The sequence below is a fragment of the Triticum aestivum genome, chromosome 5D, assembly GCF_018294505.1.
Source record: "Triticum aestivum cultivar Chinese Spring chromosome 5D, IWGSC CS RefSeq v2.1, whole genome shotgun sequence".
Taxonomy (NCBI): Eukaryota; Viridiplantae; Streptophyta; class Magnoliopsida; order Poales; family Poaceae; genus Triticum; species Triticum aestivum.
This window is the reverse complement of record NC_057808.1, coordinates 372302945-372321118: the sequence shown is the minus strand read 5'-3', so window position 1 is coordinate 372321118 and position 18174 is coordinate 372302945. Positions and strand designations below refer to the sequence as shown.

The window sequence follows — 18174 nt, the reverse complement described above, 5'->3', positions numbered from 1 at the left end:
GGCCGAGGAGGGCGTCCGCCCGTGCCGGCGGTCGTACTCCTCCGTCTCGCGACGGAGGAGCGACACCGGCGGCTGGAGGCCTTGATTGGTGTACTTCTTGGCCGCGCGCTTCCTCACGTCGTCCGCGCGGACACACCGCTGGCGCTCGGGGTCGTCGCCCCCGCCAGAGCTGCGGTCGGAGCTCCACATACGGCTCCACACGGCGTCTGGAGGCGGAACTGAGCTCACCGGCGGCGAGAAATGCGACGAGGAGAGTGGGGAATCGCGGGGAAACGCGGCAGCGGAGGGATATGGTTTCGACCCGTATCTGCCCCGCAAACTCTTAGTTATACGGCTTCAGGGGTAAGGTTTGCGGGCCGCGAAAAAAATTACAGTCCGGACGAGTATACGGGTTCTGTTCTGGCCAGAAAATTGGGCCGAGCCTGTATACTTGCTGGAATTATGCGGGTTCGCGCGTTATACGGGGTCTGCTAGAGATGCTCTAACCGACCTGACATACCGCGTGCCACCGGATTATTATTAACCTCTAATATAAAGAAATTACTGCCTTCTATATAATCTGTGGTACTTCTAAAAATATATACTACTGTACGTTCCTCTTAAAAGATGGTCCTTTTTTGACGTCGTCGTCGCGCTAGTTTTAGTTTTGGTTTACTTGCTCGTGAAACGATGGCGATCAGCGCCGTTTACTTAACAATTAAGCAAGGGAGATGAATGGTTGTTTTTGCGCATGGCATTGCAGCGGCCGTCACGGAAGGCTTGTCACGGAGCGCGACTGTGTGAGGAGAGTGTGGTCATCGGCCCGGCAGCAGCCAGCGGGCTGGACTTTCTCGCGCCGGTCCTCAACCTTGACCGGCTGCCGTCCGTCTCCCTCCGCAGGTGCACCGAATTCTCTCCTGAGAAAGGCAAAATCAAACACGGGGAGGCAGCTGGAGAAGCTTGGGGGACGGAAAACCTCGAACAGGAGAAAAAGTGGAGGTGAGACGCCGGCGAAACGCACATTCTTCTTTTTGGCGAAAGCAGTAGAGAAATCCTCACAGCAATTTTTATAATTCTATATAAGAAGGACTATGTACAGAAACACAGATGGTCCACGTTCATATGTTCTTCCTGGTTAAGGGTGTGCTTGATTGACAAATCAGGTCCGTGTTTGGTTGAGCCCATGTGGTGAAATGTGAGGTGTCGGTTCCACATTTGACAGTCATCCGCGTGTTTGGTTGGAGCGTAGAATGGAACGAGTTGGTTCCACCACGGAGGAGACTTTCTATTCTAGATGTGGAAGGTGGAACCATATCGTAACATTAGAGCATTTCCAAAGCCGATCCTTAAAACCTTCCTTTCTCAGCCCTCTTAGCTATCATCTCGCCCCTCTCCACCTCAATTTTCGCCCTTTTTCGCCCCCGTCGCATGGACCCATATGAAAAACTGCTGGAGACGGCGGAGGTGGGAGTCCGACGAAGGCGGCCGCCCAAAAAATCAACTCAGTGACACCGCAAGCCCACTGCCTCAAAAGGAAAGCAAAGGAGGCCTTGCTCAAAAAGAGGGGAAGCAGGCGTGGCGGCGGACGAGGTGCAGGGGGCGGTTGAGGCCTGGGACGCGGGCCTTGCCGCCGTCGCCATCCATGCACACGTCGTCATGGCCAAGACAATACAAGCCTCCCTACTTCTACGCCTCCCAGCAGCTCGGCAGATAGTCCTCAGCATCCGCCTTCTGGCACGTGCCTTATTGTGTCGACGCCAACGTGGCACCGTTCCTTTTCTTCAAGTCTCCATCGCCACAACATGTCCGGTCAGGAACGCCGGCCGTGGAGCAGCTCGGTGCCTGCTCTCTGTTAGGGGTATGTCCCAACTGGGCGAGCCTTGTACGACAACACGGACAAGGAGATGATCGATGGACATGATGCACGACGGAGGGGGAGGCGAAGGGCTTCGAGAACGGGCATGTGGATGACTCGGATCCGGATGTGCACACCCAGCAGCCTGGCACGTACACCGCCAGTCGGAGCAGGACAACGACGACGACGACCTTGATCCAGACGAATTTGCGGCCGCTCCAAAGAAGAGGGTAGAGGAGAAAGCTTCAACATGCGGGAGGACGAGTTGTTGTGCGATGCGTGGTTGGCCATTAGCATCGGTCTGGTCCATGAAGAATGAAAGCGCACAACATTTGGGGCCAACATTAGTACTTGGTTCCATGAGCACAAGAAGTTCGAGCCCTATGGCGACTAACTCATCTGCAAACATTTGCTCAACAATCATGAGCAAGTATTGCGGCTATTTGAAACAACTAATCGGTCGGTGGCCAAGTGGTGCGCAAATCACCGAGAAAGCAAGTTGTTATATGTGTTGGTGATTTGGCCAAATATGCTCTATGTGTTGGTCAATTGGCCGGATATACGACTTGTTAACAATGTTTTTATTTGCAGCCCTTCCGTGTGTGCAACTTCTTCTTGAAGGTGGAGAAGAGAAACTTCGTCCTCATGCATTGTTAGTTGAAATTGAGCGGGTAACTCAAGTGAAATATGTACATTGCAAACTACATCAAAACCACTGGCATCGGCACCGAGGAAGAAGTGGGTGATCCAACCGATCCAAACACAAGCTTTGTAAAGATTCTCTCTGTATGTTGCACCAATTCATGATTGTATGGGCTATAATGAACTTGGTTGGTTTTGGGTGACGTGTGTTGTATATGCTCATTACTACTATCTTATGAAAAGGTATTGAAAAACATGTTATGCTACAAATACAAATGAAATGTTGTGGAAAATTTGAATAACATGTTTCCACAAAATGCAAAGAACTATACTTGTCCAGATTACCCATCATGTGTATATGGGGGTAAACTCACCATTCCTATAGGTGATCTGAATCAAATTCGCCCGATTCCATCTCTCTAGCCTAACACCAAAGCGAAATTATTCCATTCCATTTTTTGACTCCCTAGATGCAAGAACGGAACCAATACCAAGTTGGAATGGAACCATGACTTTCCATTCAAGGCATACCGGCTTGGTACCACATGCTTGTGTTTGGTTGGAGTCGGTATAAGGGATTTAAATGGTTTGTTTTAGCGTTTGGTTGGAGAGATGAAATGGAACATATCTTAGCCCATGTGTTGCACATGAATGATGAGATTACCTCTTATATGTATATGGTGTATAGTCTCAATCATCATAGCTCTTTGTGTTCTTAGCAACATGTTATTCAAATGTTCAGCGGCGTTCTATTTGCATTTGCAGCACAAAAACAATTGATAATGTACACTCACAAGCGTAACAAATATACGATATTACATATCAGAAACTTTACAATGTCGTTTTCATAAGGTATCAATATTCAATGCATACAACTATACAAGTCATCCAAAAACACCTAATTGATGTTCATTCCAATCCATACAACCATGTACGGTCATTTCTCTGAAAAGTTCTTTGCAATACCTTTTCATAAGAACTTTCGAGAGAAACAACTCGCCCAATACGAACTTGTTCAATTGTACTACCATAACCAAACACCTAAATATTCCCAAAATTTGAAGCATTCATTCACATTCCACCTCATTTCCTCAACCGAACACACCATAGAAAAAAAGATGTGCAAGCTAGAATAATATGTTTGGAGCGGAGTAAAAATATTGCTCTGCCATAGCACTCGACCTTTTTGTATAATAATTTACAGAACAGCAATGGTTAATCTACGAAAACTTTAGCTTGACAAAGGTTAGATAAAAGGTTCAACATTTAACCCACAAAGAATGTATCGATTTATATATCCCGTATTGCTAGTGATGGAGCTAGAAGTTAATCAAATCAATGGCCATATTCAGTTGTGAGGGCTTACAAAAGAGGTGGTGAGATACCCCCGGGCAAGAAGAAAATGACTAGCACTTTTCCAATCCAAAATACAAGTCCTTTTAGCATTTTTAATAGGTCAAACATTTCTAAGTTGAACGGTATGCTAACAAAAAGAACACCTTAACACCGTTGTTCTAGAGTTTCAGGGTGTGTTTGATTTGAGATAACCCGGTGCACGCCAAACACATTTGACAAGGTCACTTCTGCTTGGTTTCGGTAGTCAATCTCACTTTAAAAGATGGGCTAGCCTATTCTTCATGAAGACTTTGGTTCTCCTAGATTATAGTAGAAGATTCAAATAAACTAGAATCTTGGCCAACTACCGCGAAGATACCATTCACGCAACAAAAAACATTCATAACAACAAACACATTTGTTGAATTACATTTCGTCGTCAACATTCGAGGCACTGAAATAAGAAAATCAGGAACAAATAACTCTCCGATGGAGATAATCTAGGAAGACGTACTAATAGAAACACTAATCCGCAGCTAACCAACACGATGGTTGTATCGCCAAAAAGAACACCATGGTCGTAACACACATAATCTTGAAATTAACATCACTAGACTGACTTAACGAAGATGACCACGCATGCATGCAGCCATTAATACGCCGTGCATGCATGCCAACACAAGACCGAATGAATCAACCCGCCAACTTAGCAGCCTCCGCCGCCGCCGCCGCCGCAGCCACCGCCACCACCACCTCCTCCTCCTCCGCCGCCACCGCAGCCGCCGCCACCACCGCCGCCCCCGTGGCCGTGTCCGTGGCCATGGCATCCACCGGAGGCGTACGCGGCTCCGTGCCACCCCGTCGTGCCGACCGCCGAGCTCCCGGACCTCGACGACCTCACCTTGGTGGGCGCGACGCTCGCCGGCCTGCTAGCCCTGGCCACCGTGGCAGCAGCGGCGGGCTTCCTCTTGGGGACGTCGACGTCGTCGTGCGAGCTGCTGCGGCCGCAGAGGAACACCGCGAACGAGACGACCCAGACCGACGCCACGACCATGCCGAGCGCCGCGAGCCACGGCGGCAGGAAGCCCCACGCCGCTGCCGCCGCGCCGCCCGAGGACTCCAGGAGTGCTCTCGCCATCGTGAATGGAAGAGAGTTGAACAGATCAGAACAATGTGTACGTAGCGAAACTTCGGATGTACTACCAGCATGAGAGCGTATATATAGGCATATGAGATGCCCGTGGATGCGGATCGGAGAAACTAATCTCAACTAATCACCGACAGACTAGAGACTGGATAAGGAATTCCGTTGGGATTAGGGCTCATCTTCTTGTTAAGGCCTACACTGTCTTGTTAAGATAAGGCATCGGATGACCTCGTTTTCAGTTCGATTTGATCACATCCTGAACAGTCCATTGCTAATAAACGAAGTCTCAGTTGATGCTATATTGTCATGAAAACAGGTGAAGACCGCGAAGCCCAGAAGACTCAAGTGGAGCCCAGCCGGCCCAGATGGTTGGCCCAGCCCAACTCACGCTACACTGGGCCGACCTGGACTAAGTGAGCAGATGTATATGTAGCTCGCAAGAGAGAGTGTTAGGCATCGAGAAAGATCAGAACCCTTGACCCGGCCGCCTGTGGTGAATCCCCTCTCCCACCTCTAGGCTCTCCTCTCGAATCCTCCTTCTTGCTGCCGAGATTTCTGTATCCATTTGTATCTGAGCTCGGATCTATCTAAGAGAGTGTTAGGCCCGTGACATATATCTCTGAGATCATACATTAAGATTCGTGTAATTATTATTTTTAGTTTTTTTCTCTCTTATATGTTATGTCACTTGACCGAGACTTAGCTAAATCTGAGACCTAGTTCCGTTGCTACTTCTTTTCTTCACGGCAGATTATGAAATTTGTATGGTGTGGCAGAACAGAGAACGAGCTGACTACACTTAAGACTGTTATTTGCGAAAAAATTAGCTACATCCACGTGAGTAAGTACAAAACGTAACACGGCCCTACGTGGCTGTTAACTGGAGCGTGTGTCTGGTTCTAAATCATACCACTAAACAGCTGGCACCTTTACAGTTGGTTATAAGAGCAACGGGCACCTTTACGACTGAAAATTAATATAGTAAATGCTCCAGCTATCTTACAAAAGCTAGAGCATAAAGAATTAACCTAGCAAGCAAAAAAAAAAGGAACCATGCACGTAGTGTTTGCTACTCAGGGATTTATGTTGCACTCCCGTATGAACCTGGGGGGCGGCGAGACCTTGCGGTCCGGCGGCGAGTAACCAATCATCTCCTCGATGCATCCTGCATCGCGCTTCATCACCCAGAGTGTGCGCTTGGTTGGGATGTGGGCGACATCCCATATCCACAACTAGCATGCGAATGTCTTTGTGTGGTCGCGTTGTCGCCGCCGCAGAGGTCCCCGAGAGCCTCCTCTGCCCCCTCCATTGACCAGAACTCCATGGGCATCTTCTCAATGACGACGTAAACGTGGAGCGAGAACTTATGGACTGTCGTGTGGTCATTCTCGTGCCAAGGCATGATGTTGAAGTGCACGTCGTCCACCATGACGAAGCCCTTTGCTACGACGTTGTCACGGAGCGTCGACAGGTCGAATTGGACGAAGTAGTCCTCCAGGTGGTGCGTCGTGACCAGTAGCAGGTGAGGTGATACGTTTAGCTGCTTCTCCAGAGCGCGCCCCATAATCAGGGGGGTTGTTGTCCCCCTGTCGCCCATGGCCGAGAGCGTGACCTCGTGGTGGCGAAGGCAAACACCTCGTGGTCCATGGCGGGGAGGAGACAACCACCTTGTCGATGGAGTGGGGGCGGTGCAATGGGTCGGTTTGAGAGAAACGGACCGCAGTGGCCATATGGCGGCAGGAGGCGGAGTACGCGGTGGAGGTGGAGTAGGCTATCGGAGATGATCTTGCATCGAGAGTACCGGTAGCCGAGGACCTAGTCTTATCTTTGGCACTACCTCCTCTACCCTTGTTCCGGGATTTTGAGGGCATTCCTTGCCGAAGTGGCCATGAAGCTTGCATATTATGCAGCAAAAGGGGGTCTTTGCGTTCTTTCGAAGGTGGCGAGAGTTGAGGCGTCAAAGACAGATGCCATCGAAGCGCCTTAAGAAGGCCTCGCGCCCTGGATCAGCATGGGAAGGGCCGAACTAGCCAGAGCCTTGCGCCTGCAGGTGCGCGCTACGGACAACTGGATCTAAGCCGGAGCGCATGTTCTTCCGGGACGAAACCTTCGTCCACTGACTGTCCATTCCTGAAGACGAAATCTTGGGCAGGAGGGGAAGGCACAATGACGATGGATTTAAGCCGTTGTTGTCCCAACTGGGGCCTGGCAGATCCGGCGTGTCTAGGGAGGGAGCCGCGCTGGAGCTCTCTCCCCGAAGCAGGATACACGGGATCCAGATCTGGCACTGATGCGGGGTTCCCCATCCGGCACTGTCCAGCCGAGCAGCAGGAGGGGTGGGTGCGGCCCATGGTGCGCGTGGGGTGGCGCCGGTGCCCGAGCGGGCAGCAAGGAAGGACGTTGGCTAGTGGCCGCCGCGCCGTAGCAGGCAGCGGCGAGGGGCATGAGCGAGGGAGTAAGGAGATAGCAGATTCAAATCAAATAAACTGAAGTGTTGGGTAAGTACAGCGAAAAAGACATTCCTGGTTTTCTGGACAACAAATAACACCACGATGCAATCTAGCAAGACTAACTAATAACTAACGGAAAGTCCGAAACACGACTCCGCAGCTAACGAGCACAATGGTTGTACGCTAAAAGAACACCATGGTCGTTCGTTATACATGATCCTGAAGCTAACATGACTAGACTGACTCAACTAAGATAACCACGCATGCATGCTGCCATTAATACGCCGTGCATGCATGCCACCACAAGACCGAATGACTCAACCAGAACTTTAGCAGCCGCCGCAGCCACCGCCGCCACCACCACCACCTCCGCCGCCGCCGCAGCCGCCGCCACCGCCACCACCTCCTCCGCCGCCGCCGCCACCACCTCCTCCTCCATGCCCATGGCAGTGGCCGTGGCCATGGCATCCACCGGGGGCGTACGTGGCTCCGTACCACCCCGTCGTGTCCACCACCGTGCTCCCGGACCTCGACGAGCTCACAGTGGTGGGCGCGAAGATCGCCGGCCTGCTCGCCTTCGCTGCCGTGGCGACACTCACGGTCACGGGCCATCTCAACATCGGGTCCGTGGCGACACTCACGGTCACGGGCCATCTCAACATCGGGTCCGTGGCGACACTCACGGGCGTGCTCGCCTTCGGGGCCGTGGCGACACTCTCGGGCCATCTCGACGCCGCGTCCGTGGCGACACTCATGGGCGTCCTCGCCTTCGCTGCCGTGGCGACACTCGCGGGCGTGCTCGCTGTTGGAAATATGAGCAAATTACTACGAGATTTAATCCGAATAAATAGAAGATAAATCATGACTACAGCAGCAGAGATTAAACTAATCATGCGAACTAGCATACCAGATGAATAGATCACATCTAGGGCACATACTAGAAACATGAATTCTACCACGATCTCGAACAGGAAGGATAGAATCACATACGGTGCAGCGGGAGCAGCACCGCCGGCGTTGACGTTGTCGCCCATGTCGTCGAGGATGAGGTTGCCGAGGTCGGGGAAGAAGTCGTCGTTCGCGAAGTCGTCGCTGCCAGCAGTCGCGCGAGTGCGCTCCCCAAAAACCTGATCGCCCCTCTCCCGTACAGGATCACGAGAGGCGGGGTTCCGGAGGCCTGCTGTCCCTTCTGCCGGTGCACGCCGAAAGGAGGAATCACATACAGTGCACGCTCATACAAGTGGTAGAAGAGCTCACCTTATAAAGAGGTGCAACTCTCTCTCAACTTATGAGGTGGGACTAAACTTTAGCCTCACTCACTCCACTCACATGTGTGCATGAATGGACCAAGAGAATTTCAGAATTTTAGTTGGGCTTTGGGCCAAAGGCCTACTAGCAAAATTCCAACAATCCCCCACAAAGTCTCATTGGCACATCTCATCATTTAGTTCCAAAACATTGTTTATATACCGGTGCTTAGTGGAGACTGTGAAGTTGAACTTCCACTTAGAGATTTATGCTACACTAGATCACAACTTGAATAGTGGACTATGCTTTGAACTGCAAGTTTTCTGTGAGACTAGTTTCACACAAATTCTTGACCGATACTGGGCTGCCGCAAGGCTTCCCCGCGGGTGGAGCATATACGTCGTACTCCAGGGCCTTTTCATGAATTTATTAGAGAACACCCAATTCTCACAGACTGCGACGTTAACAGTCAAATTCATATAGGTGTGTTCCTCAGAAGATGTTCTGCAGGACAACATCTCTGCTTACCCGAATAAGCCACTTGGAACACATTAAGATAAGTATCAACATGCCATGCAGATCAGGAGAGTATTGCATCTTCACGGAGTGGGATAGTTAATATAGGGATACTCTCCTCCCAGCTGACCAACAGCTTGTCTCCCACTTCTACTTCACGGGATCTCCGATCACATAGAGTGGGTTACCACTATGGACAACTCATGCGGTGGGTCTCAAACCCATCTCCATCGATGCATTATCTATCACATTACGTGATAGACCCTTTGTGAAGGGATCGGCCAAGTTTTTCGACGTTTGGATATAATCCAACGTAATAACTCTGGAGTTCCTCAATTTTCTGACAGATTTTAGTCTCCTCTTCACATGTCTTGAGGACTTCATATTGTCCTTCGAACTGTTTATCTTGACGATCACAGTTTGATTATCACAGTTCATCAGGATAGGGGGTATTGGTTTTTCAACCATAGGTAAGTCCATCAAGAGTTCACGAAGCCACTCTGCTTCAACAGTGGCAGTGTCCAATGCTGTGAGTTCTGCTTCCATAGTTGACCTCGTTAAGATGGTCTGCTTGCAAGACTTCCAGGAAACAGCACCACCACCAAGTGTAAAAACATAACCACTCGTGGCCTTTATCTCATCGGCATCAGAAATCCAGTTTGAGTCACTGTAACCCTCCAGTACCCTTGGATACCCGGTGTAGTGAATCCCATAGCTCGCAGTGCCTTTCAAATAGCGCATAACTCTCTCAAGCGCATGCCAATGATCATCTCCCGGTTTTGACACAAACCGACTCAGCTTGCTCACAGCAAAAGAGATGTCAGGCCTCGTGGCACTCGCCAAATACATAAGCGAGCCAATAATCTGAGAATACCTCAGTTGATCTCTAGAAATCCGTCGATTCTTTCGAAGCAACACACTAGCATCATATGGAGTTGGAGAAGGTGTGCAGTCGCTATACCCAAAATGACTCAAGACCTTTTCCACATAGTGAGACTGAAGCAGTGTGATCCCACCATTCTCATCTCTCAACAGCTTGATGTTTAAGATAACATCAGCTACTCCTAGATCCTTCATCTCAAAACAGCGAGATAAGAAATCCTTAACCTCCTTGATTAAATCAAGTTTGGTTCCGCATTGCGATCTTCAAGGGTATGAAGATGCACTCCCCTCTCTCTCGTTGCTAGTTAATCCATAGATTGATCTTGGTGATTTGCACCGTACGTGTGTTGAACGCGGAGGTGCCGTCCGTTCGGCACTCGGTCATCGGTGATTTGGATCACGGCGAGTACGACTCCGTCATCCACGTTCATTGGAACACTTCCGCTCGCGATCTACAAGGGTATGTAGATGCACTCCCTTCCCCTCGTTGCTAGTACACTCCATAGATGCATCTTGGTGAGCGTAGGAAAATTTTAAAATTATGCTACGATTCCCAACAGTGGCATCATGAGCCAGGCCTATGCGTAGTTACTATGCACGAGTAGAACACAAAGCAGTTGTGGGCGTTGAGTTTGCCAATTCTTCTTGCTGCTACTAGTCTTTTCTTGTTTCGGCGGCATTGTAGGATGAAGCGGCCCGGACCGACCTTACACGTACGCTTACGTGAGACAGGTTCCACCGACTGACATGCACTAGTTGCATAAGGTGGCTAGCGGGTGTCTGTCTCTCCTACTTTAGTCGGAACGGATTCGATGAAAAGGGTCCTTATGAAGGGTAAATAGAAATTGGCAAATCGCGTTGTGGTCATACGTAGGTAAGAAAACGTTCTTGCTAGAAACCTACAAACCACGTAAAAACTTGCAACAACAATTAGAGGACGTCTAACTTGTTTTTGCAGCAAGTGCTATGTGATGTGATATGGCCAGAAGATGTGATGAATGATATATGTGATGTATGAGATTGATCATATTCTTGTAATAGGAATCACGACTTGCATGTCGATGAGTATGACAACCGGCAGGAGCCATAGGAGTTGTCTTTATTATTTTGCATGACCTGCGTGTCATTGAATAATGCCATGTAAATTACTTTACTTTGTTGCTAAACGCGTTAGCCATAGAAGTAGAAGTAATCGTTGGCGTGACGACTTCATGAAGACACAATGATGGAGATCATGATGATGGAGATCATGGTGTCATGCCGGTGACGAAGATGATCATGGTGCCCCGAAGATGGAGATCAAAGGAGCATGATGATATTGGCCATATCATGTCACTATTTGATTGCATGTGATGTTTATCATGTTTTTGCATCTTATTTGCTTAGAACGACGGTAGTAAGTAAGATGATCCCTTATAATAATTTCAAGAAAGTGTTCACCCTAACTGTGCACCGTTGCGAAGGTTCGTTGTTTCGAAGCACCACGTGATGATCGGGTGTGATAGATTCTAACGTTCGAATACAACGGGTGTTGACGAGCCTAGCATGTACAGACATGGCCTCGGAACACACGCAATACACTTAGGTTGACTTGACGAGCCTAGAATGTACAGACATGGCCTCGGAACACGGAGGACCGAAAGGTCGAGCATGAGTCGTATAGAAGATACGATCTGTTGGAAATATGCCCTAGAGGCAATAATAAATGGTTATTATTATATTTCTGTGTTCATGATAATAGTCTTTTATTCATGCTATAATTGTATTGTCCGGAAATCGTAATACATGTGTGAATACATAGACCACAACCTGTCCCTAGTAAGCCTCTAGTTGACTAGCTCGTTGATCAACAGATAGTCATGGTTTCCTGACTATGGACATAGGATGTCATTGATAACGGGATCACATCATTAGGAGAATGATGTGATGGACAAGACCCAACTTAAGCATAGCATAAAAGATCGTGTAGTTTCGTTTGCTAGAGCTTTTCCAATGTCAAGTATCTTTTCCTTAGACCATGAGATCGTGCAACTCCCGGATACCGTAGGAGTGCTTTGGGTGTGCCAAACGTCACAACGTAACTGGGTGACTATAAAGGTGCATTACGGGTATCTCCAAAAGTGTCTGTTGGGTTGGCACGGATCGAGACTGGGATTTGTCGCTCCGTGTAACGGAGAGGTATCTCTGGGCCCACTCGGTAATGCATCATCATAATGAGCTCAATGTGACTAAGGCGTTAGTCACGGGATCATGCATTGCGGTACGAGTAAAGAGACTTGCCGGTAACGAGATTGAACAAGGTATTGGGATACCGACGATCGAATCTCGGGCAAGTAACATACCGATTGACAAAGGGAATTGTATACGGGATTGATTGAATCCTCGACACCGTGGTTCATCCGATGAGATCATCGTGGAACATGTGGGAGCCAACATGGGTATCCAAATCCCGCTGTTGGTTATTGACCGGAGAGGCGTCTCGGTCATGTCTGCATGTCTCCCGAACCCGTAGGGTCTACACACTTAAGGTTCGGTGACGCTAGGGTTGTAGAGATATGTGTATGCGGAAACCCGAAAGTTGTTCGGAGTCCCGGATGAGATCCCGGACGTCACGAGGAGTTCCGGAATGGTCCGGAGGTGAAGAATTATATATAGGAAGTCAAGTTTCGGCTACCGGGAAAGTTTCGGGGGTTACCGGTATTGTACCGGGACCACCGGAAGGGTCCCGGGGGTCCACCGGGTGGGGCCACCTATCCCGGAGGGCCCCGTGGGCTGAAGTGGGAAGGGAACCAGCCCCTAGTGGGCTGGGTGCCCCCCATGGGCCTCCCCCCCTGCGCCTAGGGTTGGGAACCCTAGGGTGGGGGGGCTTCCCACTTGCCTTGGGGGGCAAGGCACCCCCCTGGCCGCCGCCCCCCCACCCTAGATGGGTTTGGCTGGCGCCCCCCCTCCCAATGGGGCCTATATAAAGGGGGAGGGGGGAGGGAGGGCAGCAACGATTACAGCCTTGGGCGCCTCCCTCCTCCCCTGCTATACCTCTCCCTCTCGCAGAAGCTCGACGAAGCCCTGCCGAGACCCGCTACATCCACCACCACACCGTCGTGCTGCTGGATCTCCATCAACCTCTCCTTCCCCTTGCTGGATCAAGAAGGAGGAGACGTCGCTGCACCGTACGTGTGTTGAACGCGGAGGTGCCGTCCGTTCGGCACTCGGTCATCGGTGATTTGAATCACGGCGAGTACGACTCCGTCAACAACGTTCATTGGAACGCTTCCGCTCGCGATCTACAAGGGTATGTAGATGCACTCCTTTCCCTTCATTGCTAGTATACTCCATAGATGCATCATGAGCCAGGCCTATGCGTAGTTACTATGCACGAGTAGAACACAAAGCAGTTGTGGGCGTTGAGTTTGCCAATTCTTCTTGCCGCTACTAGTCTTTTCTTGTTTCGGCGGCATTGTGGGATGAAGCGGCCCGGACCGACCTTACACGTACGCTTACGTGAGACAGGTTCCACCGATTGACATGCAGTAGTTGCATAAGGTGGCTAGCGGGTGTCTGTCTCTCCTACTTTAGTCGGAACGGATTCGATGAAAAGGGTCCTTATGAAGGGTAAATAGAAATTGGCAAATCACGTTGTGGTCATACGTAGGTAAGAAAACGTTCTTGCTAGAAACCTACAAACCACGTAAAAACTTGCAACAACAATTAGAGGACGTCTAACTTGTTTTTGCAGCAAGTGCTATGTGATGTGATATGGCTAGAAGATGTGATGAATGATATATGTGATGTATGAGATTGATCATATTCTTGTAATAGGAATCACGACTTGCATGTCGATGAGTATGACAACCGGCAGGAGCCATAGGAGTTGTCTTTATTATTTTGCATGACCTGCGTGTCATTGAATAACGCCATGTAAATTACTTTACTTTGTTGCTAAACGCGTTAGCCATAGAAGTAGAAGTAATCGTTGGCGTGACGACTTCATGAAGACACAATGATGGAGATCATGGTGTCATGCCGGTGACGAAGATGATCATGGTGCCCCGAAGATGGAGATCAAAGGAGCATAATGATATTGGCCATATCATGTCACTATTTGATTGCATGTGATGTTTATCATGTTTTTGCATCTTATTTGCTTAGAACGACGGTAGTAAGTAAGATGATCCCTTATAATAATTTCAAGAAAGTGCTCACCCTAACTGTGCACCGTTGCGAAGGTTCGTTGTTTCGAAGCACCACGTGATGATCGGGTGTGATAGATTCTAACGTTCGAATACAACGGGTGTTGACGAGCCTAGCATGTACAGACATGGCCTCGGAACACACGCAATACACTTAGGTTGACTTGACGAGCATAGCATGTACAGACATGGCCTCGGAACGCGGAGGACCGAAAGGTCGAGCATAAGTCGTATAGAAGATACGATCAACATGGAGATGTTCACCGATCTTGACTAGTTCGTCTCACGTGATGATCGGACACGGCCTAGTTAAACTCGGATCATGTTTCACTTAGATGACGAGAGGGATGTCTATCTGAGTGGGAGTTCATTATATAATTTGATTAGATGAACTTAATTATCATGAACTTAGTCTAAAATCTTTACACTATGTATTGTAGATCAAATGGCCAACGTTGTCCTCAATTTCAACGCGTTCCTAGAGAAAACCAAGCTGAAAGATGATGGCAGCAACTATACGGACTGGGTCCGGAACCTGAGGCTCATCCTCATAGTAGCCAAGAAAGATTATGTCTTAGAAGCACCGCTAGGTGAAGCACCAATCCCACAGAACCAAGACGTTATGAACGCTTGGCAATCACGTGCTGATGATTACTCCCTCGTTCAGTGCGGCATGCTTTACAGCCTAGAATCGGGTCTCCAAAAGCGTTTTGAGAAACATGGAGCATATGAGATGTTCGAGGAGCTGAAACTAGTTTTCCAAGCTCATGCCCGGGTCGAGAGATATGATGTCTCCGACAAATTCTTCAACTGTAAAATGGAGGAGAACAGTTCTGTTAGTGAGCACATACTCAGAATGTCTGGGTTGCATAACCGCTTGTCTCAGCTGGGAGTTAATCTCCCGGATGACGCGGTCATTGACAGAATCCTCCAGTCGCTTCCACCAAGCTACAAGAGCTTTGTGATGAACTACAATATGCAGGGGATGGAAAAGACCATTCCTGAGGTATATTCAATGCTGAAATCAGCGGAGGGGGAGATCAGAAAAGAACATCAAGTGTTGATGGTGAATAAAACCACCAAGTTCAAGAAGGGCAAGGGTAAGAAGAACTTCAAGAAGGACGGCAAGGGAGTTGCCGCGCCCGGTAAACCAGTTACTGGGAAGAAGTCAAAGAATGGACCCAAGCCCGAGACTGAGTGCTTTTATTGCAAGGGAAGTGGTCACTGGAAGCGGAACTGCCCCAAATACTTAGCGGACAAGAAGAAGGCCGGCAACACCAAAGGTATATGTGATATACAAGTTATTGATGTGTACCTTACCAGTACTCGTAGTAGCTCCTGGGTATTTGATACCGGTGCGGTTGCTCATATTTGTAACTCAAAACAGGAACTACGGAATAAACGGAGACTGGCGAAGGATGAGGTGACGATGCGCGTCGGGAATGGTTCCAAGGTCGATGTGATCGCCGTCGGCACACTACCTCTGCATCTACCCACGGGATTAGTTTTAAACCTCAATAATTGTTATTTAGTGCCAGCTTTGAGCATGAACATTGTATCTGGATCTCGTTTAATTCGAGATGGCTACTCATTTAAATCCGAGAATAATGGTTGTTCTATTTATTTGAGAGATATGTTTTATGGTCATGCCCCGGGTGTCAATGGTTTATTTTTGATGAATCTCGAACGTGATGTTACACATGTTCATAGTGTGAATACCAAAAGATGTAAAGTTGATAACGATAGTCCCACATACTTGTGGCACTGCCGCCTTGGTCACATTGGTGTCAAACGCATGAAGAAGCTCCATGCAGATGGACTTTTGGAGTCTCTTGATTACGAATCATTTGACACGTGCGAACCATGCCTCATGGGTAAGATGACCAAGACTCCGTTCTCCGGAACAATGGAGCGAGCAACCAACTTATTGGAAATCATACATACCGATGTGTGTGGTCCAATGAGTGTTGAGGCTCGCGGAGGATATCGTTATGTTCTCACTCTCACTGATGATTTAAGTAGATATGGGTATGTCTACCTAATGAAACACAAGTCTGAAACCTTTGAAAAGTTCAAGGAATTTCAGAGTGAAGTTGAGAATCAACGTGACAGAAAAATAAAATTCTTACGATCAGATCGTGGTGGAGAATATTTAAGTCACGAATTTGGTACACACTTAAGGAAATGTGGAATAGTTTCACAACTCACGCCGCCTGGAACACCTCAGAGAAATGGTGTGTCCGAACGTCGTAATCGCACTCTATTGGATATGGTGCGATCTATGATGTCTCTTACCGATTTATCGCTCTCATTTTGGGGTTATGCTTTAGAGACTGCCGCATTCACTTTAAATAGGGCTCCGTCGAAATCCGTTGAGACGACACCGTATGAATTATGGTTTGGGAAGAAACCTAAGCTGTTGTTTCTAAAAGTTTGGGGATGCGATGCTTATGTCAAGAAACTTCAACCTGAAAAGCTCGAACCCAAATCGGAAAAATGCATCTTCATAGGATACCCTAAGGAAACTATTGGGTATACCTTCTACCTCAGATCCGAAGGCAAGATCTTCGTTGCCAAGAACGGGTCCTTTCTGGAGAAGGAGTTTCTCTCGAAAGAATTGAGTGGGAGGAAAGTGGAACTTGATGAGATGATAGTCACCCCTTCTGAACCGGAAAGTAGCGCAGCGCGGGAAAATGTTCCTGTGGTGCCTACACCGACTGGGGAGGAAGTTAATGATGATGATCATGAAGCTTCGGATCAAGTTACTGAACTTCGTAGGTCCACAAGGACACGTTCCGCACCAGAGTGGTACGACAACCCTGTCCTGGAAATCATGTTGTTAGACAACGGTGAACCTTCGAACTATGAAGAAGCGATGGCGGGCCCGGATTCCGACAAATGGCTAGAAGCCATGATATCCGAGATAGAATCCATGTATGAAAACAAAGTATGGACTTTGACTGACTTGCCCGATGAGCGCCGAGCCATAGAAAACAAATGGATCTTTAAGAAGAAGACGGACGCAGATGGTAATGTGACCATCTACAAAGCTCGACTTGTCGCTAAGGGTTATCGACAAGTTCAAGGGGTTGACTACGATGAGACTTTCTCACCCGTAGCGAAGCTGAAGTCCGTCCGAATCATGTTAGCAATTGCCGCATACTATGATTATGAGATATGGCAGATGGACGTCAAAACGGCATGGCTTCCTTAAGGAAGAGTTGTATATGATGCAGCCGGAAGGTTTTGTTGATCCTAAGAATGCTAACAAAGTATGCAAGCTCCAGCGCTCAATCTATGGGCTGGTGCAAGCATCTCGGAGTTGGAACATTCGCTTTGATGAGATGATCAAAGCGTTTGGGTTTACACAGACTTATGGAGAAGCCTGTGTTTACAAGAAAGTGAGTGGGAGCTCTGTAGCATTTCTCATATTATATGTGGATGACATACTATTGATGGGAAATGATATAGAATTCTTGGAAAGTATAAAGGCCTATTTGAATAAGTGTTTTTCAATGAAGGACCTTGGAGAAGCTGCTTATATATTAGGCATCAAGATCTATAGAGATAGATCAAGACGCCTCATTGGTCTTTCACAAAGTACATACCTTGACAAGATATTGAAGAAGTTCAGTATGGATCAGTCCAAGAAGGGGTTCTTGCCTGTATTGCAAGGTGTGCAATTGAGCACGGCTCAATGCCCGACCACGGCAGAAGATATAGAAAAGATGAGTGCCATCCCCTATGCCTCGGCCATAGGGTATATTATGTATGCCATGCTGTGTACCAGACTTGATGTAAACCTTGCCGTAAGTTTGGTAGGAAGGTACCAAAGTAATCCCGGCATGGAACACTGGACAGCGGTCAAGAATATCCTGAAGTACCTGAAGAGGACTAAGGATATGTTTCTCGTTTATGGAGGTGACGAAGAGC

At 48.4% G+C, this 18174-nt stretch overlaps 1 protein-coding gene across 1 annotated transcript; it reads right to left on the bottom strand.

The window, feature by feature from the left end:
- Positions 1 to 4192: 4192 nt before the first annotated feature.
- On the bottom strand, positions 4193 to 5013 carry LOC123124980 (glycine-rich protein DOT1-like). Its single transcript, XM_044545525.1, has one exon. It carries the CDS (start codon positions 4947 to 4949, stop codon positions 4518 to 4520), a length of 432 nt encoding a protein of 143 aa, XP_044401460.1. The 5' UTR covers positions 4950 to 5013; the 3' UTR covers positions 4193 to 4517.
- Positions 5014 to 18174: the final 13161 nt, after the last annotated feature.

Coding starts and splice junctions, on each gene's coding strand:
- LOC123124980 (XM_044545525.1), bottom strand. CDS start 4,949: ATGGCGAGAGCACTCCTGGAGTCCTCGGGCGGCGCGGCGGCAGCGGCG.